The sequence below is a fragment of the Otolemur garnettii genome, unplaced genomic scaffold (assembly GCF_000181295.1).
Source record: "Otolemur garnettii isolate 467f Iridium unplaced genomic scaffold, OtoGar3 scaffold00116, whole genome shotgun sequence".
NCBI lineage: Eukaryota > Metazoa > Chordata > Mammalia > Primates > Galagidae > Otolemur > Otolemur garnettii.
The window spans coordinates 589,141-603,604 of NW_003852511.1; the positions used below are offsets into that span (position 1 = coordinate 589,141).

The following is a 14,464-nucleotide window of genomic DNA, read 5'->3' on the forward strand; positions in this document are numbered from 1 at the left end:
GCCCGCCACAACGCCCGGCTATTTTTTGGTTGCAGCTGTCATTGTTGCTTGGCGGGCCCGGGCTGGGGATTCGAACCCGCCACCTTAGGTGTACGTGGCTGGCGCCTTAGCCAGTTGAGCTACAGGCGCCGAGCCAAGTACAAATCTTTATATCAGCTTCCGTTATAGTTTTGGAAATCTGCTTATTAACTACCCCAGACTGATTATATGTGGGAGGAGGCTGAGAATAGTAGAATAGGATTATAGTCTTTGAGCTGTTGTTGCAGCCTGGCTAAGGTAAGGGAAGCCACTATTATACATTAACTAACTGAGTGAAATGCAAGTATCTGTTAACCAAACAGGTATACTTTCAAGAAAGCCATCTGCTGGCCAGCAGGATTCTTGTAGTGTGAACTGCTGGAGACATGTATAAGAATTTGCTCTTCATTTCTGTTTCCCTTTTGTGTATATTTGGTAAATGTAACACTTTGTGGTGGTTGTTTTCCAGGTGTGCTGGGATATGCAGCTATGAAGGGAGAGGTGGAATGTGTTCCATCCGTCTCAGTGAGCCCCTTTTAAAGTTGAGACCAAGAAAGGATCTGGTAGAGGTATTCTTTGCATAAACCTTCTTCTTAGCTCAGTAGTTTATTAATGCGTATCATTGATTTAGACTGCTATGAAGTAGCCTGTATGTTTAAAAAAATTCATTTTGCCCTCAGTGCAGACTTTAATTATGGAGCACATAATAATGGAATACCCGGTGTTTTTATAGTGCTTCATAGTCACAGGTCTTATTATCTTTTTTTGATTTTTACAGTAGTCCTGCTTATTTTCAGTGTGTGTGTGTGTGTGTGTGTGTTTGTTTTTAATTTTGTTGAGACAGGGCATCCCTCTTTTCTCCCTTAATGGAGTGCAGTGGTGTCACCGTAGCTCACTGCAACCTCAGACACCTGTGCTGAAGTAATAATCCTCTTGCTCAGCCTCTGGAGTAACTGAGACTACAGGCACGCGCCACCACACCCAGCTAATTTTTCTATTTTTCATAGAGGAAGGGTCTCACTGTGTTGTTCAGGCTGATCTCCAAACTCCTGGCCTCAAGTGATATTCCAGCTTTGCCCTCCCAGAATGCTAGGATTATAGGCGTGAGCCCCCATGCCCAGCCAAAGGTATTTTCATTTTTATAAATGAGGAAATTAAGGTTCAGAGAGGTTAAGTAACTGGACTAAGTTACATATTTAGAAGCAGAGAAAAACTTAGGATATGAGTCTTCTTGTTGAAACACACAAATTTAGATTCTCCTGTGTTCCGCTGCCATACTGTTGTCCTCCCAGGACAAGTAGTGGACCTGGCAGCACAAACCAGCCTGAGGACACACTTCATTATCCAGAGGTGGTCGTCACGCTTGCTGGCAAAATACAGAAGTAAGACTTCAGCTTACCATAAGTTGGATTTAGTAGATGCAGAAGGAATGAGAATAATGCAAACAAAAGTGAGGTCAGATCTGTGCAATATCTAGTCTAGAAATAGTTGCTTTTGTCCACGTAGGAAACACCTGGGAAACAGGTGTGTTGGGAACATGTCATGTAGATCCTGAAAGGAGCCTAAATGTGGGAAATGGTAGATATATAAAAATAGAAATATTCAGTATGGCACCATGTACCTTTTTCAGGATGTATGTAATGTTTAATTAAATTGAGCCAAAAATCAGGAATCTAAATTTGTTGCTCTTCCATGAGAAGAGTTACTTCCTGTTACATTCCTGTATTTTAAAATGTTGGGTAACTTTTGTAATGTAGAATGGCCTTTTTTGAGTTTGAATTTTCTTGAGTGGCATTTACTTAAAAAAGTTCCAGAGTGGCGCCTGTGGCTCAAAGGAGTAGGACGCAGGCCCCATATACCAGAAGTAGCGGGTTCAAACCTGGCCCAGGCCAAAAAAAAAAAAAGTTCTTTTAAGCAGTACATTTGGCTGGGCAAGGTGGCTCACACCTCTAATCCTAGCATCTGCGAGGCTAAGGAGGGTGGATTGCTGGAACCTCAGGAGTTCAAAACCAGCCTGAGCTAAAGCAAGACCCAATTTCTACTAAAAGTAGAAAAAGTGACCAGATGTGGTTGCTGGCACCTGTAATCCCAGCTACTGAGGAGGCTGAGGCAAGAGGATCATCTGAGCCCTAGAGGTTAAGGTTGGTATGAACAATGACACTACAGTACTCTAACCTAGGGGAACAGAGTGAGACTGTCTCAAAAACAAACAAACAAAAAAACCGAGATACAGTTGATATTTTAAAAAGGAATTTTTCTTTTTTTTTGAGACAGAGTCTCACTATGTCACCCTGGGTAGAGTATTGTGGCGTCACAGCTCACAGCAACCTCAAACTCCTGGGCTTAAGCCAGCAGTTTTCAATCTGTGGGTCGTGACCCCTTTAGACTGTATTAAAGGTTCACGGCATTGGGAAGGTGAGAACCACTGGCTTAAGCAATTTTCTTGCCTCAGCCTCCCGAGTAGCTGAGACTATAGGCACCTGCCACAATGCCCTGCTATAAAAAGGGATATTTTTATGATGAGTTAAAATGTTTGATTTCCTCATTTTTCTGTCTAGATAATTTTATAAGACTAAGATTTATTAATGGCAATCTTGCTCTGATGGAAATTACTTTTAAAAAATAATAGATGATTATGAAAAAGGTATGCTATTGAAGATCTTTATGGTTTTTACTTAAAACAGTATATATTTTTTTCTTTTATTAAATGATAGCTGTGTACATTAATGCAAACATGGGGCACAGTGTAGTGTTTTCATATACAATTTGAAATATTTTCATCAAACTGGTTAACATAGACTTTATGTCATTTACTTAGTTATTGTGTTAAGACATTTATACTCTAGTTGTAGAAAGATTCACTTATACCCTTGTAAGTCAGACCATAGAGGTGATCTTTCCAATCACCCTCCCTCCACCCATCTGCCTAATTCTAGCCCAAGAATATAGGGAGGGGGTAGGGGAGGGAAAACGGTATATTTTTAAGAACAAAAAATCCTGGCAACCTTGAATGCTTTTGTTAATTTTGCACATAAACATCTGCATCCATGGTATGGAAATGAGCAGTAGGCTTTATTGTTTTCTTTAAAATTTTACATGATTGGCCATGCGCTATGTCTCATGCCTATAATCCTACCACTCTGGGAAGCTGATGATGAATTGCCTGAGCTGATGAGTTTGAGACCAGCCTGACCAAAGCAAGGCCCTGTCTCTACTAAAAATAGAAAAACTAGCTGGGCTTTGTGGCGGATACTTATAGGAGGGTCTGGTTTATTGCCCTCAGTAGAGTGCTGTGGCGTCACTGCTCACAGAACCTCCAGCTCCTGGGCTTAGACAGTTCTCTTGCTTCAGCCTCCTGAGTAGTTGGGACTACAGGTGCCCACCAAATGTCTGACTATTTTTTTGTTGCAGTTCGGCCTAGGATGGGTTCGAATCCGCCACCCTCAGTATATGGGGCTGGTGCCCTACCCACTGAGCCACAGTGCTGCCTGAAATTTAAAGTTTTTATGTAGTCACATTTATTGACTTTTTCTTGTGGATTTTTGATTCATAGTTAAAGGGTCTTCCTAAAACAAGAATTCTTAAACTGGAATCTACATAGAGCTTCAGATACACAGGTTGTGTCTCGCTTATTTGAAATGCCTAGAACCAGAATGTTTAAAATTTCAGATTTTGGAATATATTAACTACACTTACCAGTAGAACATCCCAAATCTGAAAATCCAAAATCTAAAATGCTCCAATGAGCATTTCTTTGGGTGTCATTTTGACATTCAGAAAGTTTTGGATTTTGGAGCATTTCGGATTTCTGTATTTGGGATGCTTAACCTGTATCCAAAGTTTTATGAATATGTACTTACATAAATTTTTCTGGAAAAATAGCTCATGACTTCTATCAGTTTCTGAAACAAGCTTATGATCCAGAAAAACTTAAGACCTCAGGTAGAGTAAGTGAATGTATTTTTGTTTTTAAACATGCCATAACAAATTAATTTGATTATTTTCTGTTTCAGACCCTCTTGCATGAAATGATACATGCCTATTTATTTGTCACTAATAATGATAAGGACCGGGAAGGGCACGGCCCCGAGTTTTGTAAACACATGCATCGCATCAACCGCCTGGCCGGAGCCAACATAACGGTATATAGAGTCACACACAACTATGATACTTAGTAATTATTTAATCAGTAACTCCTGAGATTTAATCAAAAATAGTGAACAAGGTAGAAACAAGTATAATCTTTGAGGATTTTTAGCAGCAAATAAGAGGCCTAGAAAAATTAATTGGCATGCCTGGAACACATAGTCAAAGGACAGCAGAGCCAGTGATGTCCCTGAGGTCTCTATTTCTAGGTCAACATTTTATGCACAATTCTTTCCAGCTTCTGGACTCTTACAGTGGTCTCTTCACTTTGTTTCCTTACTGTAGTCTCCTTCAATCCATCCTTTGTCCTGCTGCCATTTCAGATGCAATTCCCTCCTGAGAAGTCGTCTTTGATTCATATCTCTGCATGGTATTGTAGGAGGTGGCCAAGCCTGGGGTTCAAATAGCATGAGGAGACAGATTGCCTGGGTTCAAATCCTGGCTCCACTGGTTATTAATCTTCTCACCTACTTACTTTTTCTACAGCTCCTTTTACTAACATGGCAAATGGGCCTAACAACAATACCTGTCTCCTGGATCCTAGTGAGGAGGAAGGATTAAAGGAGAAAGCACATACAAAACATTTTAGCCTGATTTGAGCATTAATTAAATTAGTTGTTATCATCATTGTATTCATTTTATCAAATAACCTTATTGTGCCTTTTTTTCAACTCTCTGGCATGTGTCCTGTTTCTCTTCAACTGGACTTTTGGTTGCCTTACCTCTCCACACTTTCCTTCCCTAAAGTGTGCCACTTCCTCTGTCCTGTGCCAGAATGCTCTTCGTCTTCCCTTCCTTCAGAGGACTTCTTCCTCTGAACCATCTCAGCAGATACTTAAGCTTTTATATTTTTTATTTTGCTTTCATATTTTGAACACAGACGGCTCTTACTCATCTTTATACCATCTATGTAACACATATATCTATAAAGTAGTGTCCTTACATGGTCTTAACAGATAACTGAATTGAATTGAATTGAATTTTAATTCCTACATAGATTAAATTCTTTGGTTCTGTTTTTTTTTTTTTGCAGTTTTTGGCCGGGGCTGGGTTTGAACCTGCCACCCCCAGCATATGGGCCAGTGCCCTACTCCTTTGAGCCACAGGCACCTCCATTCTTTGGTACTTTCGAATATTTCTGTCCTTTAAAAGTGCTCATCCTACATGTGTTATTCTTTTCTAACTATGAGTTTTTCTTTTCTAAAAATCTCATTTAATTATTGGATACAGAGTTACTTTGGCATCAGGAAAATAAAATGTAATGGGGCTTACATTTATTATTATTATTATTATATTTTTAGAGATGTAATCTCACCAGGTTCCCCAGGCTGGACTTGAATTCCTAGGCTCAAGTGACCTTTCTACTTCAGCCTCTGGAGTAGCTGAGATACAGGCACGTGCCAACGTGCCTGGTTTTGCATTTTTAACAAATCAGACATAAAATCCAAATAAGAGAATTATGGAATTGCTAGCATAAAGTACATTTAGTTTCTTCACCAGAATTTACACTTTGAGCAGAATCCTTGTATATTTCCCATTGTTCATTTGGAAGAGGAGCTCTTCTTTTATCTTGGATGTCTGTGTGTTTTTTTTAGATGAGGTTGCATAGAGTGAACACCCCTTGCTTTTATAAGTTACATCCTGTTACAACAAACTCCACAGGGTATCTATTTTCACATTGTAGAACAATTTTATTTTAGTGACTACATTGTTAAAAGCCACATTCCCAGGCTGGACACAAAATAGGTCTCATTCCCTGTCTTTTTTGCTAATGAATTATTATTATTTAGCCTAAGACAATTACCAGGTGTTTTTCAAAGGGAGTTTATGCTATGCTAATGAATAAAGTGAAGTGTTCTGAATGTAAAAAAGAGGACAGGGTTTTATATACTCCTCTGCCCCAAAACCTTTGTCCCTCCATCCTTTCTGCATCTGATACAGTGTAGTCTGTACATGCTTACCAAGTTTGAGAAGATGTTTGCTTGTGATGGAGAGAGAGTCTAAAACTACTAGTGTTCTTTTCCACTGGGGGAATTTGGTAGAAAGTTAAATGGTTTTGTTTTCTTTTTTTTAGTCATACACAGATATTCCTTATTCTTACATAAATGCTAATGTTCCTCAGAGACAGCAGAAGCAAAAGGTGTACATAGTCATTTAGGAGTAGCAGCTTTTTTTTTTTAGGAGACAGAGTCTTACTTTGTCACCCTCAGCAGAGCCTTGGTGTCACCGCTCATAGCAACCTCCAGCTCTTGGGCTTAGGCGATTCTCTTGCCTCAGCCTCCCAAGTAGCTGAGACTACAGGTGCTCGCTACAAGGCTCGGCTATTTTTTTATTGCAATTTGGCTGGGGCCGGGTTTGAACCCGCCACCCTAGGTATATGGGGCTGGCCCCCTACTCACTGAGCCAGAGGTGCCACCTTTTTTTTGAGTGTCAAGCTGTTGCCTTGGGTAGAGTGCTGTGGCGTCACAGCTCACAGCAACCTCAAAGTCTTGGGCTTAAGGGATTCTCTTGCCTCAGCCTCCCAACAAGATGGGACTACAGGCGCCCGCCACAATGCCTGGCTATGGTGATCTGTGGTCCGTAAGGCCACAATGCCCGGCTGTGGTGATCTGTGGTCCGTAAGGCCACAACGCCCGGCTGTGGTGATCTGTGGTCTGTAAGACCACAACGCCCGGCTGTGGTGATCTGTGGTCCGTAAGGCCACTGTGCAGGGAGAACTCAGCATCTTCTCAGTCAGAGCTTTTCCCTTAACTATTTTCTGCTTAGGTTCTTAGGTTTATCTAGAGGGTGGGGGTAGGGGGTAAGCACCCTGCTTAAGGATTGAAAAGTACATTTACAGAGAATTTTATTTGTGAATAATGCTTTTCATCCACTCCATCTGCAAATACTCCCTGAATAGCTTCCCTCTGCCAAGCACTATTTTAGCTACTAGGCACAAAAAAATGAAAACATTTGAATCCTGGAGAACTTTTCGTTCTGATATGAGTGAAAAACACTTAAAAACAGATAACATGTTACTCCCTAAGCCTTATTACAGAGACAGGAGCAAGGAGCTTCAAAGCTGCAGAGAGCAAGCTTAGAGCTCCACTGGGTAAGATGCTTGTGTTATAGTTCAGTCCTTCAGAACCCTTTGATGTTGTTCCTTACAGGGGAAATTTCAGCTTAGCCCAGGGAATGATTCTTATTTCAGTGTTACAGAAAATCTTTATCCTAATTTTTGATAATTCTAAAATCTGTTTTTTGAAACTTTGAGCTTTTGTGGAGGATTTTTTGGGTTTTTTAAGTTTTTGCCTTCTACTTTCATATGCTTCTTTACCTAGTTTAGGAAATATTAAATTAACTCCTGTTATTTTCCATTAAAATGAACTTTTGAACAGAAATATAATTGCTATCTTTCCTAAAAGAGATCTTTTCAGAAGGCTCTGGGAAATGGAAAGTTTTAAGAATTTTTTGAAAGATTGCTTCAAATTAACTTGCTTACTGAATGCTAACAATTCTCTATCAATCCAGGTGTACCATACTTTTCATGACGAGGTGGATGAGTATCGGCGACATTGGTGGCGCTGCAATGGGCCATGTCAGTACAAACAGCCGTATTATGGCTACATCAAACGGGCTACCAACAGGGCACCCTCTGTTCATGACTATTGGTGGGCTGAGCACCAGAAAACCTGTGGAGGCACTTACATAAAAATCAAAGAACCAGAGAACTACTCAAAAAAAGGCAAAGGAAAGACAAAACTAGGAAAGCAGCCCTTACCAGCAGTAGAGAACAAAGGTACTTTTGTGTTTATTCTTCCAACTTCTCCATGACCATAGCTACCATCTCCGGACAGTACTATCTTTTAGGCTGTAGCGTGGTACCAGTGGCCTGTTAGGAAGCGGGTCACCCAGCGGGAGGTGAGTGGTGGGAGAGTGAACAAAGCTTCCTGTGTAGAGCTGCTCCCCATGGCTGGCATCACTGCCTGAGCTCCACCTCCTGTCAGATCTCACTCCCACTCCCTAGTCCATCTGGAAAATTGTCTTATCTGAGACTGGTCCCTGGTGCCAAAAAGGTTGGGGGCCACTGCTTTAGAGAACTAATATTAAGATAACGTAATGGGTTGTTTCTAGTGTGGAACCTTTCAGTTGTAGACTTGAGAAAAATTCTCATTGTCCATGGAATGATAATAGGCAAATATACTTTGCTCTGTGTGGAAGTGGATAAAAGTAGTAATAGTTTCCACTGATAATATTTGAGGTAAAGTGCTTTTCTCTGTCTTGACTCACTGAGTTATTAGGAAACAGAAGGCAAGAAGTTTTTTTTCAAAATAAAAACAGTATTCCAAATAACAATGACCGGAATGTTAGTCCTAAGTACACCCCTTCCTATCAGTTGGATTCTGTCCAAGTGACTTCTGCTATTGATGTGTGTACATTCATTGGGAAAAGAATGGGCAAAGGATATGACATATATTTGCCAGTATTTCATCTTCAAGATTTATCCCTTTCCTATGAAGTTCAGTTTCTGCCTTTGAGGTGGTCACCAATTTATTGAAGTTGATACTTCTTCCCTTGGGAATTTTTTGACTTGATGTGATGGGACCCAAAAATGTAGGATATATTTCCCAGATCTGAAATGTTCAGCAGTATAAGAGCTATGGAAGATTTCTCTGAGGTGAGTGGTGAGTAAGAAGGATGCTGACAGTGAGGCAGCAGACTTTTCTCTCCTGGAATTACACGTAGAGGAGACCAGTTACCAAGGTAAATGTTGCATTGTTATTGGTCTTTGGTATGATAGGATATATTTATCTATATATAAGAGAATTGTTTTTATCTTTTATGTTCTCTCAATGACTCTGACTTCTAAAAATTGTACATCTCCCAATAATAGGTACTTATTGCATGGATCTAAGTTAGAATAAAAAATTATTTTTTCATTTTGAGAAAACTACCCATTAACTTGATGTTTATTACTGTATTTTGAGTTGAGGAAAAATCTTATTTGCTTCTTTTGCAGATAAACCCCATAGAGGTGAGGCACAGGCACAGCTGTTAATCCCTTTTAGCGGGAAAGGATACGTTCTAGGAGAGACAAGCAGTTTACCATCCGAGAAAATTAGTGGCTTACATACCCTTAATAAAACCCAAGATCTTTTAAGTCAAGAACTTTCAGCGGATGCTTTAAGACTTAATTCTAAAAATGAGGTAAAATTTGAACAGAATGGTTCAAGTAAAAAAACTTCTCATCTGGCCTCCCCTGTTCTTAGCACCAGTCACCAAAATGTTTTAAGCAACTATTTTCCTAGAATATCAGTTGCCAACCAGAAGGCTCTCAGAAGTGTGAATGGATCTTCTCCAGTAACAAGTCTAACAGTTAGTGACGCCGCTAAAAACTCAGTCTCTTCTGGTCCTCAGAGAAGGGTGACATCTTCTAAGATATCACTAAGAAATTCTTTAAAAGCAGCAGAATCAACGTCCATGACTGCATCCCAGGAAGTGAGTGGGTCTGAAGATAAAGTCCTGAATAAACGACCCAGGCTAGAAGACAAGACTGTTTTTGACAATTTTTTTATTAAGAAAGAGCAAATACAAAGCGATGGTAACGATGCAAAGTGCAGTTCACGTCCTGTGACCCCAAGTCAGAATTCAGGTAGTTCATGCAGTCAGAGCAAGATGGTTAATTGCCCGGTTTGTGGGAAAGAAGTTTTGGAGTCTCAAATTAATGAGCATTTGGACTGGTGCCTTGAACTTTGCCTGGTGATAAGATCAAAGTCAAAAGCTGAAAATGTCTTTAAAAAATGAATGAGTCTCTGCATCCAACCTGTATTACCTCACTAATGTGCTACGTCAGCCATTTGGCAGTTTTGGGTTAATGCTAAGATTTGTCGGTTATAATTTAGTTCATACAGCCAATACAGAGTGTTCTTTAACAATGTTTTATATCACGAAGTGCTACATTCAACTCTTGCCTTATGTATACTGTAGCCCAGAGTTTGTTCTACCTGTAGACATGTGTAATTTTTAGGGACTTTTAAATCTGTTAATCTTTTTATTTGTATACTTTCCTAAAAATACTCATGAGGAATCCTGTCAGGTATTTATTTATTTATTTTTTAATATTAATACTCATTCTCTGGACTGAATCTTCATAGTGTCAGACATACTGGCCAAAAACACTAGAGTACAAAGTATGAGAGTTGTTTTAGGGCACACAAAGTTTTTGTTTTTCTGAGTCCCCCCCTCCAAGAATCTTAACAGAAAATAGAACTTTATTTCTGTGCTCTGTCTTTACTACACAGTGACAGCAGATTTTAGGTTAGATAAGGAATAGAGTAAAATAAGTAAATTTCTTTTCGAATATTGCTAGCAACAAATAGCCACTATAATTCTGTGTATCAGATTTTATATTGAGTTTAACTATTTTCTCAAAATTTGGCAAAGTGACTGGTTAAAAACTCTGTGCCTAAGTAACTGATATATGTAACCTAACAAAGTTGCCTAAGGTAACAGTGGGAAATTATCTAGAAACAGTATTATGAAACTTAAGCCAAAGCAGAAATCCATTATAATAAAAGAAATACCCTTTGTGCACTTGAAAAAGTAGATTTCATTTTTAAAGTGTTCTCTTTCGTGTTACAGGGAAGGGACAAAAATAGTTTTATCAGTTTACTTTTTGTCTCATGGTTGTACCTCCAGTATGTTGGCATAGTCCCAAGACCTTAGTTCACAAGTTTGTTGTTGTTGTTGTTGCAGTATACATGTAGATTTTAAATATACAGCTGGTCAAAGTTTCACCTAGTGTGCACCTGTGCACTGCCCAGATCAAGTTAGAAAACACGTCCATTGCCACAGAAGGCTTTCTATTGGTGCCTCTCCCAGTTAGTATCTGCCACCCTCACCACCCCAAAGCTCTGCTATTCTCACCTCTGTTTAACACCACAGATTAGTTTAGCCTGTTTTTGAACTTCACAAAGTAGTGTCCTTGTGGCTCTGTGTGTCAGAGATTCATTTTCATTGCTGTGTACAGAATTTTTTATCCATTCTATTGTTAATGGACATGTGAATTATTTCCAAATTGGGGCCATTAATAATGCTAAGAACATTCTTACTCATTTCTGTTGGGTATGTACCTAATTGTTGTGTTACAGAATATGTGTGTTTAGGTTTAGTAAATACCGCCAGTTACCACCCTAACAGCAGTGTGTGAGAGCTGCAGTTGTTCACCATCCTCAGCATTTTAGCCCAGTTGAATGTTTACAAGTTTTGATATTTCTTAAATATGAAATTTAAAAATTGTATTTAATAAATATTTATAGATAAATGGCTATTAAAATGTGTGTATTATGTTGAATATGTATGCAGTTACATTTCCCTAGAGGAGCGTTTTCTCCAGTTCAACAAATTGTGGGCAACTAAATAACTTACTTAGAGCCCAAACCACAGAGTTCTGGGGCTATGACATAACAAAGATGGTCCATATCCTCAAGGAGCTTTAAAGCCTAGTTAGGGAAAGCAATAGAAGCAGATAAAGTGTTGGTGTGGTTTGGTAAGTTCTATGAGAAAGGTTTCTGCTGGGTGCTGGGGAAATTAGAAGGAGACAGTATCCCAACTGAATCTAGGGTGAGTCGTTAGCGTTAAGAAAAGGAACAGAGGCATGGAAGTAGACCAGTGTGTTCTCCTGGGGAAACTACAAAATGTTCCAAATGAATAGAAAACGAGGGGCAAAATGGCAAAAGGGGAAATACTGTAGATAAGACTTTCTCATCTAAGTTGTAGAATTTTGAGAGGGACCAGATCTATTGTCATTTCCTGTCCAGTTTGTGCCGTGCCTGCTTGTAAGCATCCGTTGATTCAGGCAGAGAGAGCTTGGCGAAGGCTTTTAAGCCAGCCAAGGACCTGTTGAGAAATGTTTCTGATGGGTTCTTCCTGGGGCAGCATAGATGGGAGGAAGAGGAAGGGTCTGAGAAACATTTAGGCAGTTGAGTCAGGAGTCATGTTCAAGTCAAGTGGGATGATGAGGCTCGGTGCCTGTGGCTCAAGTGGCTAAGGCACCAGCCACATACACCTAAGGTGGCGGGTTCGAATCCAGCCCGGGCCCACCAAACAATGACGGCTGCAACCAAAAAATAGGCATTGTGGCAGGTGCCTGTGGTCACAGCTACTTGGGAGGCGGAGGCAGGAGACTCACTTGAGCCCAGGAGTTGGAGGTTGCTGTGAGGCCATGGCACTCTACCCAGGGAGACAGCTTGAGACGCTTGTCTCAAAAAAAATAAAAAAGGATGATGAAAAATACCTGTTAGCAAGTAAATGGAAATTAATTTGAAATTAAAGTCTTTTACTTCATCTGTGTTAAAAACTTTTTGAGAAAATTTGCACCCCAGGAATTCTTACTTTCCCCAACTTGGAGCCATTTATAGTCTGTCAAATGGTTTGTTGTTATTTTCTTTTTTTTTTTTTTTGAGACAGAGCCTAAAGCTATCCCCCTGGGTAGAGTGCCATGGCATCACAGCTCACAGCAATCTCCAACTCCTGGGCTCAAGCGATTCTCCTGCCTCTGCCTCCCAAGTAGCTGGGACTACAGGCACCCACCACAACGCCTGGCTACTTTTTGGTTGCAGCCGTCATTGTTGTTTGGCGGGTCCGGGCTGGATTCGAACCCGCCAGCTCTGGTGTACGTAGCTGGTGCCTTAGCGGCTTGAGCCACAGGCGCCGAGCCTTCCATTTTGTTTCAAAGCAAACTTACCTTAAGAACAACTCATAATTCTGGTACAAGCCTTTACATGCTATTCCCCTTTATAGTGAGATGAGGTACAGGTTCTGTTTCTATAAAAGCTTGGTGCTCTTGGAAGTCAGAGTTACACATTACCTAGAAAACGATTACCTCAACATTTTGCTTCGTAGACTATAACTGGATATCCTAACTGGAAGTTCTAAGATAGATGGGAAAAATACTATGACCAAAAATTGTTTTTCAAAGCTTAACAGGATTTTTAAATAGTGTGTCAGAATGAAACAGATGACATCTATTCCTGCAAAAATCTAGCTGGGACCCTACTGTGCCATGTTTATTTTAGTTCTTTTTATGGCTGCTTAATCCTGGTACTTAATAATCCTGAGCCAATGCCTGCCTTTTATTCTTTATCTTGATTTTTTTTTTTTGTCCTTAAGGCTACTGTTGCCTTTTTTAACAATTTGTTGACTTATCAGCATATCCACCAAGTGAAGTGAAACTTTAATACGACAATTAAAAATTAAATGGAGTAGGGAGATGAAATTATCAGAAAAAGATAGAATGTGGAGATTAGCTCTGGCTTTAATTCTTCCTATATTCCATTAAAATGTTAGAAATTACATGATTAGATACTTCATTCTAAAGTATCTTTTGAAATGAAAAGTAAAAGACTTTCGGATCTCAAGTCACTCTGGAGCCATCTTATTAAAATTGCCCCAGCTTGCCTATACTGTACACTGTAGTTCAGAAACAAGCTGCTGTTTGTTCACTTTGGTTTACTGAAGCTACCAAAAGATTTACTCTCTGGTTTATTGAACACTAGGTGGTGCTCCTGGTAAGTTAAATATCTCTGAAAAACTGGAGGTAAAGGAAAGCCAAATGGATAAGAGAAACAAACTTACCCAACTACTAGAACACTAATTGCCAGTTCTGATTTACAGATAGGAAAGCACAGGTTATGATCTCAAGTCCTGTGAGGGGACACAGCAGACCAAGTTCCAACAAAAAATGACTGATTGACATTGGCACCCTACTCTCCCTGAGCTTGTTTTCAAACATTTCACCTTTCACGGTGAACATTCAATAGTCTTCAAGAAATAAACTAGTACCCAGATTAACGGCAAAAAAACGTGACCATGCTTCACAGGAAGTCTTCCAAGGCAAGACCTGTACTTTTGTACTATTTCTTGAATTGTAGTACTCTTCCTTTGACTATATCTAAACACTTTTCTCTTTGCTCTCGCTTGTCTAGTTAAGTCTGAAAGCTGGGACATAAGTTACGTCCTTTGCTCCTACCCCAGAGGTCTAATAGAGCAAACAATTACCTTCTTCGGTGGTTCTCAACCTGTGGGTTGTGACCCCCTTTTAGCAATGAAAATACATTGCAGCATTAGGAAGGCTGAGAACCACTGATCTAGATTCTTGATGTCTAGTGAATGAGAGGGCCAGGCATTTCTCACATTCTGTGGTTACGTGCCTTTGTAAAACACCTTTATGAGCACCAACTTTTTTTCATACTTCTCCAAAGAATCAAAGTTTAGATGGATTATATATATATAAACACACACACACACACACACACACACA

At 39.8% G+C, this 14,464-nt stretch overlaps 1 protein-coding gene across 1 annotated transcript in view; it reads left to right on the forward strand.

Annotated features, from left to right (window-relative positions):
• Positions 1 to 10,236, forward strand: part of SPRTN (SprT-like N-terminal domain) — an 11,774-nt gene extending 1,538 nt beyond the window's left edge. The window contains 5 exon segments of the mRNA XM_023517660.1: positions 488 to 587; positions 4,032 to 4,160; positions 7,675 to 7,942; positions 9,164 to 9,894; positions 9,897 to 10,236. Coding sequence (XP_023373428.1) covers positions 488 to 587; positions 4,032 to 4,160; positions 7,675 to 7,942; positions 9,164 to 9,894; positions 9,897 to 9,929 — 1,261 coding nt within the window. The 3' untranslated portion in view covers positions 9,930 to 10,236.
• Positions 10,237 to 14,464: the final 4,228 nt, after the last annotated feature.